This window comes from Lepidothrix coronata, unplaced genomic scaffold (assembly GCF_001604755.1).
Source record: "Lepidothrix coronata isolate B3197 unplaced genomic scaffold, Lepidothrix_coronata-1.0 Scaffold9, whole genome shotgun sequence".
NCBI classification, from domain to species: domain Eukaryota; kingdom Metazoa; phylum Chordata; class Aves; order Passeriformes; family Pipridae; genus Lepidothrix; species Lepidothrix coronata.
In genome coordinates this window covers 7952343-7969352 of record NW_016690189.1, presented here as the reverse complement: position 1 = coordinate 7969352, position 17010 = coordinate 7952343, and the positions used below count along the sequence as shown (strand labels likewise).

Here is a 17010-nt window from a genome sequence, read left to right as displayed (position 1 = left end):
TTTGTTTTTTTGGGGTTGGTTCACTTACTGTTTAAGTTTTTCCAGATGCTAATTCTTTATCTTTTATATGAGACCACTTTTCCTTCCCCTGCTTCCCCCTCAAAGGAGATAAATCTCTTGACAATTCAGCTTGACATTTGTATTGCTTCTACCAATAAACACTGACATTTTAAATGCTTCTGTTACCTTCCCAGAATATTTTTAGTTCACTAGTATATTTTTTTGCTTCTGTAGGTACTATTGAAATTTCCGTAGAAAAACATAGAAAATTAACCAGAATTCCTAAAATCATGTTTGAAATACTTTATTCCTTGCTGCTTGCCCTATCACAGTGTAAATAAATGAACATGACTAGTTATTTATGATACTTCTCTGTTTTAAGGTGCTAACTCCTCAAAAATTAGAACTGTTAAAAGCAAAAATACAGGAGGAATTGGAATCTCCTATGAGAGAACGTTATCAGAAGCTAGAAGATGTAAGTAGTAGAAAATTCAAGTAGTAAGTATTGGAGTTCTATTTCATTTAGAGTAGTGATCACCACTTTATAGTTGTTCCTAAAACCTTAGAAAATTAAAACTGGAAGGGGTGCAAGTATGCCATTCTTTGTCTGGTACTGTTGTCCCAGGCAGAGAAGGCTGAAATTGTGGAAGAGGGAGAAGGAGGCATTCTGTTAATCAAATATAACTTGTGAAGTGATAGAAACATTGCATGGACATTTCAAGGAAGTAAATCTGAAAATTTGATTTTTTTAAATTTTTTTTTGTCTTACTTAGGAGGTGGAAAAATACAGAACACTATATAACAAACTTCGTTACGAACATACTTTTCTGAAATCAGAATTTGAACATCAACAGGAAGAACATGCACGTACTTTAGAACAGAAGAAAATAAAATATGAGGCTGAGGTACATAGAACATTACAGTAGTATGGAAAGAAACTGATGACAAAGCTTCTTGAACATTATGGAACTGATGGTACTTGAAGAGTTGTCAGTTTGACACCATTTCACAGTGTTTGTTTCCATTCTCTTAATTGGCAAAACACTTCTATGACTTGGTCTAAAGCTGCCTCTGTAGGTTTGTTCGGTTACGTGTTGCAGTTTCATTTGTGCTATTAAAAGTAAGAATAACTTGCCTTCTGGTAAATGACAGCCAGTAGGTTTGCTTAATGCTTTTTTAAATCTCCTTTGTGTTGGAATTTGAAATTAATAAGTTATCTGGGTAACCAGTGTAAGGTTGGATTTTAAATTACTTATGTGACAACTAATCCAGGAAGATATTGTTGATAGTAGATAAGGGTACATTTTGCGATGTACCTGTTATGATCCTAGGTTTAGATCATGACAGGGATAATCAGAAGGATACTGAAAACTTTGGTTGCTTTATTTCAGTTTTATTAACTCTTGAATAAACCATTCATTCATTTGTTTCAGAATTGGACTCTCAAAAGTGTATGTAGCTAATTAAATTGCCAGCATATTTATGTTTTAAATATATCCAGCAGTGTAAATGAGTGTTGCATATGTCATTTGCATATTCATCTAGGTATTTGTCTGGGAGCATATATTCTAAGATGCCAGATTTGAATGTATTACTCCAAACATCAGACACAAATCAAAGCAATCATCGCTTTCAAATTCAATCCCAGTTTGAAAATGCAATGCATTAAAAACAAAACAGTTGTCCTTCCTGGAGCTAAACCCACATGCTGCTTTGCAGTCTACCTCTCTCATGGGCTTCTTGAGGTTGTGCTAGTACTGCAGCTAATTAGCACACTTACACAGAACAAAACTACCTTGAGCCCAGGGCACAGTGTGGTCTGGTTTCTCTCAAAGCCTTTTTAACCTTCCATGTCATTTAGCACAAGGAGGCTATAAAAACATCCTCATTCTTAAATGATGGCTTGGGCATATCATGCAATAAATCTTTGAGTCTCCTCACAGAAGGCATTTGGAGGGCTTTTGCTGCAGAAATCGGCTTTGCTGCTTAGAGGATGCTGGTGCAACTTCTAAAGGGGCTGTTGCAGATCAGAGTTTGGACTAGTCTCCAGATATCTTCTCTTACATACCTTACTTCATACTCTTTTGCCTCCATTATTGCATTCAGTCCATGTAACTAATTTTGAAATACAACAGTCTTTATATTTTATGTTTGTTAGTTACTTTCTCCAGATTAGTTTGTATCGTTTGTACTACCTTGTAACAGAAAGATTTTTTTTTGTGTGCTTTATTGTCTGACAGGGCCCAGTCATGTTGCCTGTCTTGAGTTATTAGCAGATTTGAGTTCTGTTGTAGTTATAAAATGGTGGAATCATAATATAAGTTGAAATAGACTTCTTTCTAGTCCAAAATCCTGCTTAAAATATTGAAATGTAATGAGAAAAGTTGCTCAGGGCCATGTCCAGTCAAGTCTTGAACATCTGCAAGGATGGAGATTTCACAATTTTTCTGGCCAAACTATTTCGGTATTTAACCATCTTCATGGTAAACTTTTTTGTTAATACCTAATTGGCATTTCACATGTTCCAGCCTGTACCTGTTGCCTCTCCTTCTATCACCATGCATCTCCTCTTCTCCAAGCTGAAGAGGCATAGTTCTCTCAGCCTGTCCTTATATGTCATGTTCCCTAACACCCTGACCATCTTAGAGGCCATTGGACTTGATTCAGTTTGTCACTTTGTTCATGTACTTGATGCTAACTCCAGATGCAGTCTTACCAGGACTGGGAGAGGGACAAAGAATCACTTCCCTGGATCTGCTAGCTATCCCTCTGCCAATCTGCCAGGATTCAATTGGTCATCTTTGCTGCAAGGGTACTTCTGATGACTAATGTTCAGCTTGTTGTCCACTAGGACCCCCAGATCCTTTTCGATGGAGCTGCTTCCTAGGCAGTTGCACTCAATCTGTGTAGTTGCGCTGGGTTACTCCATCTCAGATGCATGACTTTTTCATCTTGTTGAAGAGGGTCTGGTCCATTCCACTCCTTCAGCCTGTCCAGATTCCTCTGAATAGCAGTTCTGCCTTCCAGTGTGTGGACCATTTCCCCCCGTTTGGTGCCACACACAAGCTTGCTGACACTGACTCCATCCCATCATCCAGTTCCGTAATGAGGACATCAATCAACATTGGACTCTCTAGTAATCTCAAAAAGAACCCACTAGTTACAGAGTCAGATGGTCTTGCTTTATTTTCCTACTCTAAGCAAGAAAACAAACACTAATATTTTAAATGTCCACTGCTGCTCTTTTCTGAATTATCAACTGCTGTACTTGTTGCTGCCTGACACTTAACCAATGTAAAAGCTTTATTTTTCTGATTAACAACTCTCAGATTGCAAGACTGGATAAAGATAAAGAAGAACTCCATAATCAGCTGCTTAGTGTTGATCCCACAAAGGACAGTAAACGTGTGGAGGCACTCTCTAGAGAAAAGGCACAACTGTGTCAGAAATTAAAAGCCTTGGAAGCAGAAGTAGAAGAACTAAGAGCAGAAAGACACAATTGTGGTGTGCAAGCAGAAAGTGTTCAAAGAGTACAAGCACGACAGATAGCTGAGATGCAGGCTGCAATGCGATGTCTAGAGGTAAGATTTCTTTTTTTATTATTATTTTGCCCCCTTGTAGAATGTAGTGAGAATAACATTTGGCCTGATAGAACTGTCACTGAAGTCACGGATCATTTTGCCATTGACTCCATAATTTGAATTCATGCATTTCAGATTTAAAATCAATTTATAAATACATTAGGAGTATTGGGAGTCATGTACTACCAGTTCAACTTTGGAAATCTTTCAACTGAGAGATTCTGTTGAATTATCTCCTTTCTAAACATGCAGGTGATATCCACATTTGCAGTCAGTAAGATGATCATGTCAGCACTTGCCAGTTGGCTGAAGTTAGAAACCAATGGCAATATGTTAATAATCTTCTAGAGTAAATGTTTTATTCTTTTCAAAAATGTTACATGATGCTCCTCTATTTCTTTAATCCTTTCCTCATCTGTCATCTTGTTTGCCTGTGCCTCTTCTTTCTCCAACACATTACTGCAATTGTTTAGTTCTTGGCTGTTGCTCTCCCTTAAAGAAACTTTGTTACTGCTGGCCTGTTGTACACTTCCCAGGATTCCACTGTATTCCTCATCTATGGTCCTCAGTCCTCCATCAGTTCTTGCTATCTCTCTTGGTAGTGAGTCTTTTCCTCTAGGTTTCTTGCACAGTTGCAGGATACAGATAGATGGTTTAGTTTTTACTACTATCAGTGCTGTGACCCTGCTCCAAAAATCTTACAAATACCTCCTTCATTCAAGGCAGAAAAGAAGTCTGCTGAACTGCAGGTCGATCGAATTGAGAAAGAACTGCAGACGAGTAATGAGCAGAACATTGCCTTAACTAGCAAACTTAACAAATGTGAACGAGAAGTCAGTTCCTTAGCTGCTAAAGTAAGTACTTCTATGGTATCTGAAATAATTTTTCCTATCCTGTTATGTTTAAGTTTTTCTGTTTATATTTTACACTAAGAATAAAGTAAAAATGTCTTCTGCTGTGACTTAAAATAGGTTTGGAATTTTCCCCTCAGTTTCAGTTGGAAGATATAGAATGTGTAACTTTACAGGAGAAACATCATACATAAAACTATCTCTAAAGATTAAGGTTATGTTCTTTTTATTTCATTTTCTAGGTCCTTTCCTTACTTTTCCTAAACAGAACAGGACTTGAAGAGAGGTCTTTATTTTCATGTTTTTAGTGCTTATGAAAACAGCCAACCATTAGAGCTTTAAATTGAATTCCCCCCCCTTTTTTTTTTTAATGGAGCTTCTGGAGATCTTAAAAAGTATTCTCTGAATGGGCTATGTTAGGTACTGGAAGCAAGCATTGGAATTACTTGTGGAGATTTGGGTTATATTAGAAGCAGGGTAGTCACATTAGCATAGCCTTTTTGCTGGGCTTGTGCCAGCACAGCTTGTAGAGAAACATTTTAATACAGGATTGCATCATACCATTTTAAGTAGACCATTGTCTTACAACATATTTGAGTAACTTAGTTGTTGGGTTGACACCAGATCTTAGAGGTTTAGTTCTATGATTCTATGCTTTTCCTTTTCCTTTTTTTTTTTTTTTTGAGATCTGAGAGAAATTTCTAGAAAAATACTTTGGAAAAAAAAAGATCAGAAGGCTTCAAGTTTAGGGAAAACCTGAAACTGCTTAAGAAACCTAACATCACTGTTTAATATTTCAGCATAATTTGGTTAGTGTGGATGCCACATTGAGGGTTTTATCTGGTTGCAGTGACTCCTGAATTACACAGACAGATCCTTTATGCAATTTTACATGTGATTGTTTGAATAATTCAAACAAGGAAAGTAAAAACACTGGTAAACCTTTTGACCTTCAAGTTGTACAATACTTACATTGCTCTATGTAAATTTGAGTCAGGATACTGGACCTACTGAAGTAGTTACCTGGGTAAATACAAGCTTTCTTCTGTCCCTTGTTCCCTCCTTTCTGGAGAGAATATTTGGTAATAATTTTTTATCACATCTGTCAGTTCCCAGTAACAAGTTGAATCCCCTGTATTTTCTTACCTTTCTGGAGAGGCTTTAGGTAGTTCTGAAGTAACTGTAAAGCCACTAACTTTGAGCTTGTATATCTGGCTGAATACAGGATCATTTTACGTTCTCTGTTGACTTAAGGCTATCCTGATTTTCTGAATATACTTTCCAAACACTAACATGCACTTTGTATGGTATGGCAGTTAATTTTATCATAATATAATTAAGAAAGATAGAATACAGGAAGAAAATTTTAACTTCAACCATAGTTGTTCTTTAACAATCTCAGATTTAATTCAAAACAGGCTTTACAGTGCACATTTACGAGTGCTAAGTATTTAATTTTGGTCTTTAATTAAAAAAAAAGTTCTAATTTGCCATGAGAATAGGCTATAGCTGTACCACTATTTAAAGCCTCTCTATCTAATGTGTCATACTTGTCCCACATGAATACTAAATAGGAGGGGAAAACTTTAGTTAAACATTTTTCAATCGTCTATCAGAATATATAGAAGATTGTTACAGTCTTTTCTTTTTGTATCAGCTGGTCTTCTCTGCTCACCTCCAGAATTAGGGCAAAATAAAATGTTCAGTGGTGTTTCTTGAAGGGAGGAAAGTAGAAACTAATTTCTAGAGTAACCTCCACCCACTTCTGCACCCCCTCAAACTTATTCCTGAGCACAGGGGCATGCGTTTGTCTCCTGGGTTTTGTGCCTTAAAAATGCCACCTTAAATCTTTGCAAGTTGCCCTGAAATGTTCTCAGCTTAGTATTTGAGCAACCAAATCCACCGTGTAGTTACTTAATAAGGTACTGTGTCATTCTTAACCTTTTGCCACTTGTATATGCTAGCAGGTTGTAATTACATTTGTCATTGTGAATGGATTTTCATTATAAGTCCTTTCCTCTAGATATTTAATTCTCATTGACCATGTAATTACTGTGTACCAATGCCTAAACTATAGAAAGTTTCCATGCAAGCACTAATTTTCTTTGATTTGATGTTCTTAAAGCTCCTGCTTTTATGAGGCATTTGATGTGTCTATAGAGAAGTATGTGATTTAAAATGCACTTTAAAACTATGAAGACCTGGATTTTGAGAATGTAGTGTAGCACTCTGGGAGGTCAGGGGGACTATAAATAGTCACCAAATTGAAATTACTTAGGGGAGCAATTGATAATCGGGGTTTGGATATCACTCTTTTTTTACTTATGGAGATTAACTTTATTTTAACTTGACTCTGAGGGATCTTTCATCAGAAGGGAAGTAAATATATATAAATTTAATATAGTTGATTTGGTGGTTTTTTTTCTAATTCATAGGTAGAAGAACTTAAACATTCACATAAATTGGAATTAACAAATATCAAACTGGAGGCAACAAGAACAAAGAGTGAGGTAGAAAGGGAGAAAAACAAGATTCAAAGTGAAATGGATGGTAAAGTGTGAAATTATTTTCTAACTATTTCTTTTGTAACTTCTAGTTACAATAATAAAATTATTTTTCCTCTGAAAACTCTCCAGCAGTCTTCACCTTCTGCTTCTGGTCTAGGTCATAGATCTGACAAACCATTTTGTATCTGAAGTAACTGTGTGGTTTCACTTGCTCTGTGAGGTTGAGAACAGTTACAGAACAATTTTGTGTTCATGTAAATTAGTGAATTTGTGTCGCAATTTGAGTATCATCTGTTTTAAATCATGTGCTTCATGTGGTCATTTTTTCTATCATTGCTAAATTCTAGAGTCTTTCACACTCGGCTTGAAACTATAAGTCCCATAGGTCTTCAGTGGTTGGTTTGGGTTTTGATTCTCTGTCCATGGAATTGATACCAATTTGGTAAGACTGCCATGTGAAACAAAATGCAATTTCTAGCTCGTTCTTTGAAGGAAATAGGGAATGTTCTAAGCTACCTGATGCAGCTGAGTATGTTGGCAACTTCAAATAGCTTTCTGGAGTGAAAAGGCCAAAACTTTCTAGAACTAGTTGTGTGTTGATGATTTAAATCACTACACAGCTTTAAAGAGAACTGTCCTCACTGATTTGCTATAACTCCAAAACAGTACCTTTGTCTTCCTGAAATAGTTGTTTGTGTTTACTTGCTTTAATAGTAAGTTTGCTAAGAGTAACTGTAAGAAAGTGGTGTTCTCTGTATTGACAATGTACTTACAGTATATTGCAAACTAAAAATGTTGGGCCCTATGAAATATGAAACTAAATACAGACAAGTTTTAAGCTAACCTGAACTTGCTGTGGAATTCAATTTGCATCACTGAATTAGTTAAATAACCGGGTGTCATTGTTAGAGCAAATTGGCCTATTTGCCAGTGAACACAGGTGTCTCAGTCACAAGATTTTAATTTGGATCATTTGTTCCTGCCTATAGAGTCACAGTTTCAGAATTGCCTCATTTGGTAGTATAAGTGGATTAAAATATGAAATTTGTTGTAGCCTGGTTACTATGGTTTCACTGGTACCCAGTTACTGTTTACTGTAAACTTTTCCAGAAAAAGAAAATCTTCTCGCTTGACCTTTCCATATTGTGGAACACTTCTTTTTTTAAATCCAGAAACAACTGCTTAGTATAAATTGCTCTAGAGTTTAAATCTGTAATAATATTATGTGATTAATTACTTTTGTATATGCAAATAATACACTCCCATAGACAGAGATTCCAGTATAAAGAGTACTTTTCAAAAGTTTTGAAATGTTGCTCTTACAGTGAGAAAAGCCACATCTCTTCTGATTTTCTTGTGTTTTGGTTTTTTTCCCTTTCCCTGTTCATTCTATCTTATGAATTGTGATTTCTAGCTCCCTTTTATGAATTTATAAAGTTATTTGAATCCTGGATTGCATCAGTAATGACATTTTAACTTTTTTTAATGTATAACGCAGGATTGCTGTCCGACAAGGAAATTCTTAAGGCAGCTGTTAAACGTCATAAAGTGCTTTTAGTAGAAAAGGATCGGGAGCTAATTCGTAAAGTGCAAGCTGCCAAAGAGGAAGGTTTTGACAATATTGCAGCCTTACAGAATGAAAAGTATGTTTGTTGATTTACTTCTCAACTTCTAAAAGAAGAGTGTTTTGAGTTACTTTTAAAAATGTCACTCTTAACAAGTAAACACTTCTGGCATTTTGTAATGATTCTTGTGTGCATGTTGAATAACATCGTAGGTTAGAACTTGAGAACAGATTAGCTCATCTAGAGAAGATGAAACTGGAAGAAGATACTTGGAGACAGTCTGAAAAGGATCAGTATGAAGAGAAACTACGTGCTGCACAGATGGCAGAAGAATCTAGCAAAAAGGAACTTCAGCGTTTGAGGTAGTGTGGCTTTTCTAATCTTAGCACAAATTTCTCATTTCCCCCCTTAATTTCTTTACAGTAGGCAGTATAAAAGTCTACTATTCATAGATACAGAAATCTTCATTATGAAATGTTCATTATAGTAGATTAAGCAAAATTACCTTTTGCATTATGTAAAAAAGAGAGCCGAATTAAAAATGAACTATTTAAAAAAATAAAATTTTTCATCCAAACCTTTAAAAATTATATAATTTCAATGAAAATTTTTAAGTCATAACTTTGCAATACGTATTTGTTAAAGCTGGATCCATGCTGGCTGCTGGCATAGATCCAGTGTTAGCATAAACCATTTCTCTTTCCACAAAGGCGCCATATCAGCAACTGGCACGCTGGGACCCTAATATGATGTCTCTTTGAGCTGGTTATTATGGTTGTGAGGTAACTTAGGTTACTGTAGTTTTGTATGAAGGTCGTTATGATAAAATGAGCAAAAGTCATACTCCAAAAGCATACAAATCAACGTATTTTACTCCTATGCAAATTCTAATAATTGATAAAAAAGTATTTTTAATCATTGTTTAGTTAAATATTTATCAGCCTCTCAAATAATGCTATTTATTTGTCAGACTGATTTATGACATCTGTATTTTGATTAGATAAAAATAAGGTTATCTTACACAATTTTAGATTAAAAATTCAACAGCAAGCTATGCAGAGAAAAGAGCTGGAAGAATGGAAACGTGAAAGCACTGATCAGAAACAGGTAAGGTTTTATTGCATTGTAATTCTTATGGAGAAGTACATTCTTTCCTGTAGTTACCGTGTCCTTGTGTTTGAAGACTAGATTGAATTTTTAAGGCTTTTTCTTTTCCTGAGGAACAAAATGCATACTGTGGATATTTAAAAGGAGATGTGTTCAGAAATAAATTGTGTTTTCCTGGACCTTTATAAATGAATTACAGCTTTTTACTTCATGTGTTTTGTGGGTACCAGGGATTTCAAAGCTGAATGTTTATAGACTGGTATATTGAATATGGTTATGCACTATTTTAACTGGAGATTCAGTTTCCATGGAGACTTAAAGTGTTTCTAGGTAATGCTTTGCATTTACACTGCATCTCTCATCTGAGGTTCTTCAAGAGCTTAACAGATGTTTGATAAATGAACAAACTAGTGTAAAGAGGTATATTTCTATTGCAGAGTCAATTGATGACAGTGTTGAAAATAAAACCTAATCCTTTTAACTCCTGCTTGCCCGTGATATTATTTAGTAGGTAACAATAGCTGTGCATCAAAGTACTCTGCAAGCTGTGTGCACTTGAAGTTCAAGGCAATTGTTTTTCTCCTCCAGAAATCAGAAATTGGGGTATCTAAGTTTCCATGTGGGGGAGGAAAAGGAAAGGGAAATCATTTCTTTATGGGGGCTGCAGAGGTTGGATTTTTCAAGCTCTGTGCTTCCTTATTTTTGTGAATTGGTTGGTACAAGTCACTGCTGGTTGTAACACATTGTTTTATGAGAGCCTGGGTAGCTCCACAGCGCTGCTACTAAATGTTGTGTGGTCCTCTATTTCTGCTCTGCCCTGGGGCTTAATGTTGAAATTCTGAAGTTCTGGGGGTCATGTCAATGACTGAAGAGTCCTGCCTCACTTTCTCATTTTAAGTATAATAGAAAACCTTCTTTGTCTAGAAGTGATTTACTGTAAAGTTTCTGGAGAGACTGCTGAGTAAGGAGAAAAGGGACAAGTAAAATAGGCTAATGAAAAGCTAAAGCTAAAGCTAGTTGCTGTTTCCATTTTGCATTGTCTCAGTATCTCAAAATGAATTGCCAGTTATTTGCATATCTTCTCAAATGGAAAAAATTCTCTTTTTTTGATAGCAAATCTACAACATGGAACTCCAGCTTGCCTCACTTTCTCAATCAGAAAAGGATTTGCTGGAGTCTAATGAGAAGTTGAAGGAAAGAATAGAAAGACTGAAACAAGAATGTCAACAGGCGGAGAAAGCTCAACTGGAAAGAGAGAAGTAATTTTTTTCTTTTGGCTTTACTTTTTATGTTGCTTGTGTTCCTCTCATGTAGATTATCCAGAATTTACAATGCATAGTTAAGTAAAGTCAGAAAGTGAAAATGAACAGGAAATATTGGACAGTTGTAAAAAATGGCTATATGTTCTGTTGTACAGTATGAATGAAAACTTTGCTCATGGTAACTTCAAAAACAGGAGCTCGTTTCCATTCATGTCTGTTAAAATAAATTATTGATTAGTGGAGATAAACTGCTTGTATAAAATGAAATTCTACTTATACTGAAGGGAATGTCAGACTTCTATAAGTGGATCTAGAGTTTCTGACACAATTCTTTTAAGAGTGTTTAAGCAGCGAGGGTGAAAAAAAGCATTCAAGCATTGTACTGTGCTTTGATAATGTTTCAGAGACCCAGTCAGTATATTACAAGTATATACTTCTTTTCACCTCCCACTGATATGAGGTAAATAAAAGCTTATTGGATATCTTCTAGTTCCTCTCATCAACATTAAAAATAATCACTTGCTTTTTTTGCACAAGCTTGGCCACATAACATCAAAATATGATAATAAATGCTGACGGGAGCTGAATCTTGTTCAGATTCCATATAGCAATGAAGACTTTCCTGGAATTAAAAGATTAATTTGCAGTTAGCCTGAAATGGTGTAGTGGATTGACCCTGGCTGGATGTCAGGTACCCACTAAAGTTGCTCTCACTTCCCTCTGCAACTGGACAGAGGAGGGAAAGTATAACAAAGAGTTCATGAGTTGAGATAAGGACTGGGAGGGATCACTTACTGATCACCATCATAGGTGATGTTTCTGCCACCACTCAGGGAGAGGAGTCCTTCCCCTGCTCCCATGAGGTCCCTCCCACAGGAGACAGTCCTTCATGAACCTCTCCAGCCTGAGTCCATCCCATGGGCAACAGTTCTTCACAAACTGTTCCAGTGCAGATCACTTTTCCATGGAGTGCAGTCCTTCAGGCAGAGGCTGCTCCAGCATGGGTCCCCCACAGGGCCACAAGTCCTATCAGGAGAACCTGCTCCAGCATGGGCTCCTCTCCCACGGTCCATGGTCCTCCATGGGCCACAGGAGCACAGCTGCTCCACTACGGTCTGCACCACGTGCAGGACCACCAGGGGAACCTCAGCTCTGGTGCCTGGAGCACCTCCTCCCCCCCTTCTGCCCTGTCCTTGGTGTCTATGTTGTTGTTCACATGTTCTCACTCCGCTCTCCTCTGGCTGCAATTTTCATCTGCACAATAACTTTTTTTCTGTCTTAAATATTATATTTAAAATGTTATAGAGGCATTACTATAATTCCTGATTGGCCTGGCCTTGGCCAGTGGCAGGTCTGTCCTGGGGCTGGCTGGTATTGCCTCTACCAGACATGGGAGAAGCTTCCAGCAGCTTCTCACAGAATTCACTCCTGTAGCCTCTCTGCTACCAAAACCTGGCCACAGAAATCCAATACAAATGGCTCTTCAGAATTTCCTAGCCTAATAACCAAATACGTGTCTAACTTGTACTGGATTATTGCGTGGTGGGTTTTTTAAAAAGTCAGTGTCCCAGATTAAATACAAAACTTCCAAAGGGTATAATGTGGCATTTTTTTGTTTTAACATCTCTTTTGTTATGATTTGGTACTGCAATTGCTTTGTTGTCGTTAGTTTAACTACTGCTTTTCGGTTTAACATTTGTAGATACTGTTGCATTTGGACTGGAGAGTATGTTCAGTTGTCAGTGGCATGTTGAATACTTTGGATGTATTTAGGGAGGTGTATTCACATGCTGTGTGAGATTGTTGCTGTTATTTGAGTGAGACTGCTGTTGTCATTTACATAGGCTGAACCACAGGCTAGTCAGGACTAGGTTTTCCTGAGAAGGCAGTGGAAGGAAGGAACTTGTCAGTTCTCAGAGACCATCGTACAAGTTTATAGGTAAACGGGAGATGCACCAAGCCTGATACTGCAGAAATGAAACAGCTTTGCAGCCTACACAGCCTATGTGTAAGCCCTGCAGGTCTGCCCCATTGCTACCCTGGGAGCCTTGGGACATGTTTCCATCCTTTTTATGAACCTGTGGGTGATAGGACATCCTTCCTCAGTTCAGTAATTCTTATGAGCTTGAACTCCAAGAGTTAAGTTGCACCAAAGAAAGAGGAAGTGAAATAGGGACCAAAAGATAAGACAGCATAAGATAAAAAGTTCAGATAAATAAAATAATGCCAGTTGAGCATTGAGCATAAGTAGGCAAAGCAGCTGTGGGCCTGGCTGTGTCAGTCTTAGGCTTGTGAAATGAGAAAAAAAGCTGAAGGCAAACTATGAGACTGATACAGATCAGAGATGAACTCTGAACAGGCACTTGTTAAGCATTTCAGAAACAATGTTAGTGTGGCATTTGAAAAACAAACCAAACAAAAAAACCACCCTAAAAACCACTCCCAAAAAACTCCATACCCAACTCATGGCATTTTTAACTGCTGCCTCAACTGAAATCCTTTTACTGCCAAGCAGTGCTTGTCAAAAGTGCTTTGGTTCCTGGGAACTAGTACTTTACAGTCATCAGTGAGGTACAAGCCACGATGGATCTACTAAAAGAGCTGTGACAGTTACCATGGGGGCCAGGACCCTGGTTTCAGCATGAGTGGGTGATGCCTGATATTTCTACTGTGGGGAAGGGAAAGGTCATTTGATGAGAAATTTATGGAGATTCATTCAGAGTCCCTGTAGGGAAAATGCGTCAGCCCAGGACTAGAGTGGTATGGATGCACTGATACCAAGCTTTTGCCTTCTTAAAAGCTGCTGCATAGAATCTCAACATTTGATTTTATTCTTTAAGAGTAATGTAATTAAATTTGCAGTTAGTTCTTGTCTGCTTTGAATCACAATGCAGATAGCCCAAACAAACAAGGCAGCAGAGAGAAACTGGCTCCTTTCCTATCCACTGCTAGAGAACACAACCTAATTTTAGTATGTTTTAACCATGCACAGATCTAAACAGGTAACATATGCCATTGGTGGTGTGTGTTCAGCTGGAATGTTGTCTAGAAACAATACTGGTGGGAGCTTCCTGTTGAGCTGGTGTTTGTTCTGGTCAGGAGCATGCTCTAGTCAAGTCTTTTACTAAGACACAGGAGACTCCATAGGGCAGCACGCTGTTCTCCCAAACTGAGGAGATAGTTGTCAGCTCTTCTAGCAACTGATGTTTGGCATAGGTGTCTACTCTTGTGTTCCAGTGTGATTGTTTGACCTGAATTCAGGAATTTTCTATGGGTGGTTTGGTAGCGTGCCAACAATTAACTAGTTTATTAGAATCACTTTTCAGAATTTGCCTCATGGTTGAACAAAACCTAAGATAATGTTAATGTGCAGGTTCAAATGTTGTTAGTCACAATTAGATTGTTAGCATAATCAAATTTAAATCAAATCCTTCAAGTATATAAAGGTAAGAGTTGTGAAAAGATGCGTCTATTTTAAGCATCTTAAGGCATTAACTGAACGTACTGCTTTGTTTGTATAACCTCCTAATCTTTTAACCTGATTTTTCAAAGGATTTTAGAAAGCCAGCGTATGGAATGGCTGCAGGAGAAGCGTACGCTTACTCAGTGCATCACAGACCATGAAGAGAAATATAACCAACTGAGGAACAAGCTGTGTCGAGCTGCTGTTGCTCAGAAAAAGGCATGTTGTCTCTTCCTTTATGAATGATCTAGCTTATGAAAATTTCAGCTTTAAGTTGGCCAGCTAGAATTGTTTCAATGTTAAAGTTTATTTGCAGTCTACTTAATAACTAAATATATTGGGTTCTTTAAACCAGCATAGAGATAGGTTGAAGTGGCATGTAAAAGTATACTACAGCCAACAACCTCCTTATAATGCCATCAAAGATTTTGTGAGGCTTTCTTGGCACATACATGTGTGTATTTATGGTTATTTAAGAGGTGGACCCCTTGATTAGGGAGGATGATGTTTCAGATGTTTCTTGATGAAATATTAAAATTTTATCTCTTCTAAACTTGCTTTTTCTGAAATAATTTGAAAGGAAAGGCAGATTAATTGTTTATAAAAGCTCAGGATTAATTAACAGTGTTATACTTTGAACGTATACAGGTTATAAAACCTACCAGTAGCTTTTATGGCTGTAAAAAGTTAAGGTCAACACGAGCAAAAAAAAGTTAAAAGAAGGAAGCATACTTTCCTGGTCATGTTTATACTTATTTATATATGGTCATTTAAAGAATGAGCTTTGTAATTATCCAATACAGTTGGTGTTTGTTAGTACGGTTGGTCACTAACCAACGAGTCACCAGCAGCTGTGCATCCTTCAGTTGCAGGTTGCATTTGTTTCCCATCATGGGAATCCAAGCACCTTCAAACAACACAGCTCCTCTTCTTAAGGAAGAAAAATCCTATAAAGTGTCACAGCTTGAAACTATGTACACTGTAGATTTAATTTTTACAGGATTTAATCTATCAAGGTATTACTTAGCTGTTTCAAATGTCTGTTTGACAGAGAAAGACTCTCAATGACAATAAACAAAGGAGGATGCGTGAAAAAATAGAACTTTTGGAAGCCAAGATGGAAGAACTAGAAAAACAAAATCAGATGTTAATTAGGTAATTAACTTTGCTTTTTCTTAGCTTGAAAAATTATATATGCCCAAAATCTGACTTACAAATTGAAGTGGTTTTGAAGATTCATCACCTACTTTAGTAACCAGAGTCAAGTTTAATGGCCTATTCATCACTAGAATTGTTTGAATAGATTCTGTTTAGGATGGGCAGCTGAGAGCTTGTAAGACAACTGCAGGGCTGTGTCTTTGGGAAGAAAGAGAAGAAAAATACCTGGTTGACACACTTGCAGGAATCCCTTCAAAAGAAGGAAGTGAAAAAGACTTCAGAATTGCAAGAGGGACAGACTCTTGCAATTCTCCTCTTTGAAAGATAAAGTCCTGTTTTTTTCTCTTCATTGAGCACCTATGGAGGACTTGATTTGAATAGTTAATTTATTGTGGCTCCTGTGGTTCAATTCTGGGAATGGTATTAAAACCTTAATTTATTCTATGTAAATTCTAATCTAAAATACAGGAGATAGCTTAATATGTAGAGGGATTTTTAGACAGACATGCAGTACCTTCCAGTTCTTCTGGTATATTGGGATAGGTAGTAAACAGCAGAGCGCTCATGGAGAGGTATGCTGCTGTGCTGGGATAACAAAGATTTTGAGCAATAAGAAATCTCTCATTTCCTAGGCAGAATGTTTCCTCTGAAGAATATGCACGCCTCCAGAAGAGACTAAAGGACTTGCAACGTCGGCACAATGAATTCCGGAGTATAATTCTGAACCCTAACATACCATCACTCAATCCACTTGGGATAATGCCATCATCTGCTCTGCCTCCTGGGTCTGAAGTGTCCTTCCCTCTTCTTCAGGTGCTGTTATATTACAAGTTGTGAAAACAGTACAACAAAAGAGGGTACTGGAACAGTCCTTCTTTACAGACCTTAGTCCTAAGGAAAGAGTATTTTATCTTTGAACAGAAGAAGGAAACTTTGAGATATCTAGAGATGTTCCCTTCCTTGCAATAGGAAGGAGTGCTTGAAAGACAAAGGATATGCTACAGAATGTAACAAACAGGCAGTTTTAACCCAGTTCTCCATACTTTGTCCTTCTCCTGAGAGGGTTTAAGTGGCTCCTTCTGAGAAAGAAATACCACAGTGTTATTCTCACGCCATGGTTTCATTATTACAAAACAGTATTGCTGCTCTTGATTTCTTATGGGGTTAAAAGTCTTACGCTGAGTTTCTGAGGGTGAAAATCTCTCTGGCTGAGGTTGACCAGGTTGACTTTACAGATTCTTGGTTACTGAGACCTCAGGTTTGTGTGCTCTTTCATCTGAGAGGAGGAACAGTTGCAGCTGTATTTCTTGCTGATGCTGTTTATCATGAATGTCAGAATAATACCCACAAAACACTGATGAGTAAAATTGAACAAATCAGGATATTTTGGACTTCACTGTTTTTATTTTCCTTAAAGAAATAAATTATTGCTCATTTTGATCCTCTGTAGGTGTGCAAAATGTAATAGTGCCACTTTCCTTTTTTTTTTTTTTTTCCCCAAGGAGGAGCAGCATCA

The 17010-nt window shown here is 37.2% G+C and overlaps 1 protein-coding gene across 1 annotated transcript in view; it reads left to right on the top strand.

The window, feature by feature from the left end:
- Positions 1 to 17010, top strand: part of CEP83 (centrosomal protein 83) — a 32241-nt gene that overhangs the window by 7434 nt on the left and 7797 nt on the right. The window contains exons 4-16 of the mRNA XM_017804255.1: positions 383 to 475; positions 774 to 905; positions 3330 to 3581; positions 4304 to 4435; positions 6868 to 6982; positions 8438 to 8582; positions 8717 to 8866; positions 9536 to 9611; positions 10725 to 10870; positions 14426 to 14555; positions 15388 to 15491; positions 16127 to 16307; positions 16997 to 17004. Of these exons, the coding sequence (XP_017659744.1) occupies positions 383 to 475; positions 774 to 905; positions 3330 to 3581; positions 4304 to 4435; positions 6868 to 6982; positions 8438 to 8582; positions 8717 to 8866; positions 9536 to 9611; positions 10725 to 10870; positions 14426 to 14555; positions 15388 to 15491; positions 16127 to 16307; positions 16997 to 17004 (1664 nt within the window). The remainder of the gene's footprint in view (positions 1 to 382; positions 476 to 773; positions 906 to 3329; positions 3582 to 4303; positions 4436 to 6867; positions 6983 to 8437; positions 8583 to 8716; positions 8867 to 9535; positions 9612 to 10724; positions 10871 to 14425; positions 14556 to 15387; positions 15492 to 16126; positions 16308 to 16996; positions 17005 to 17010) is intronic.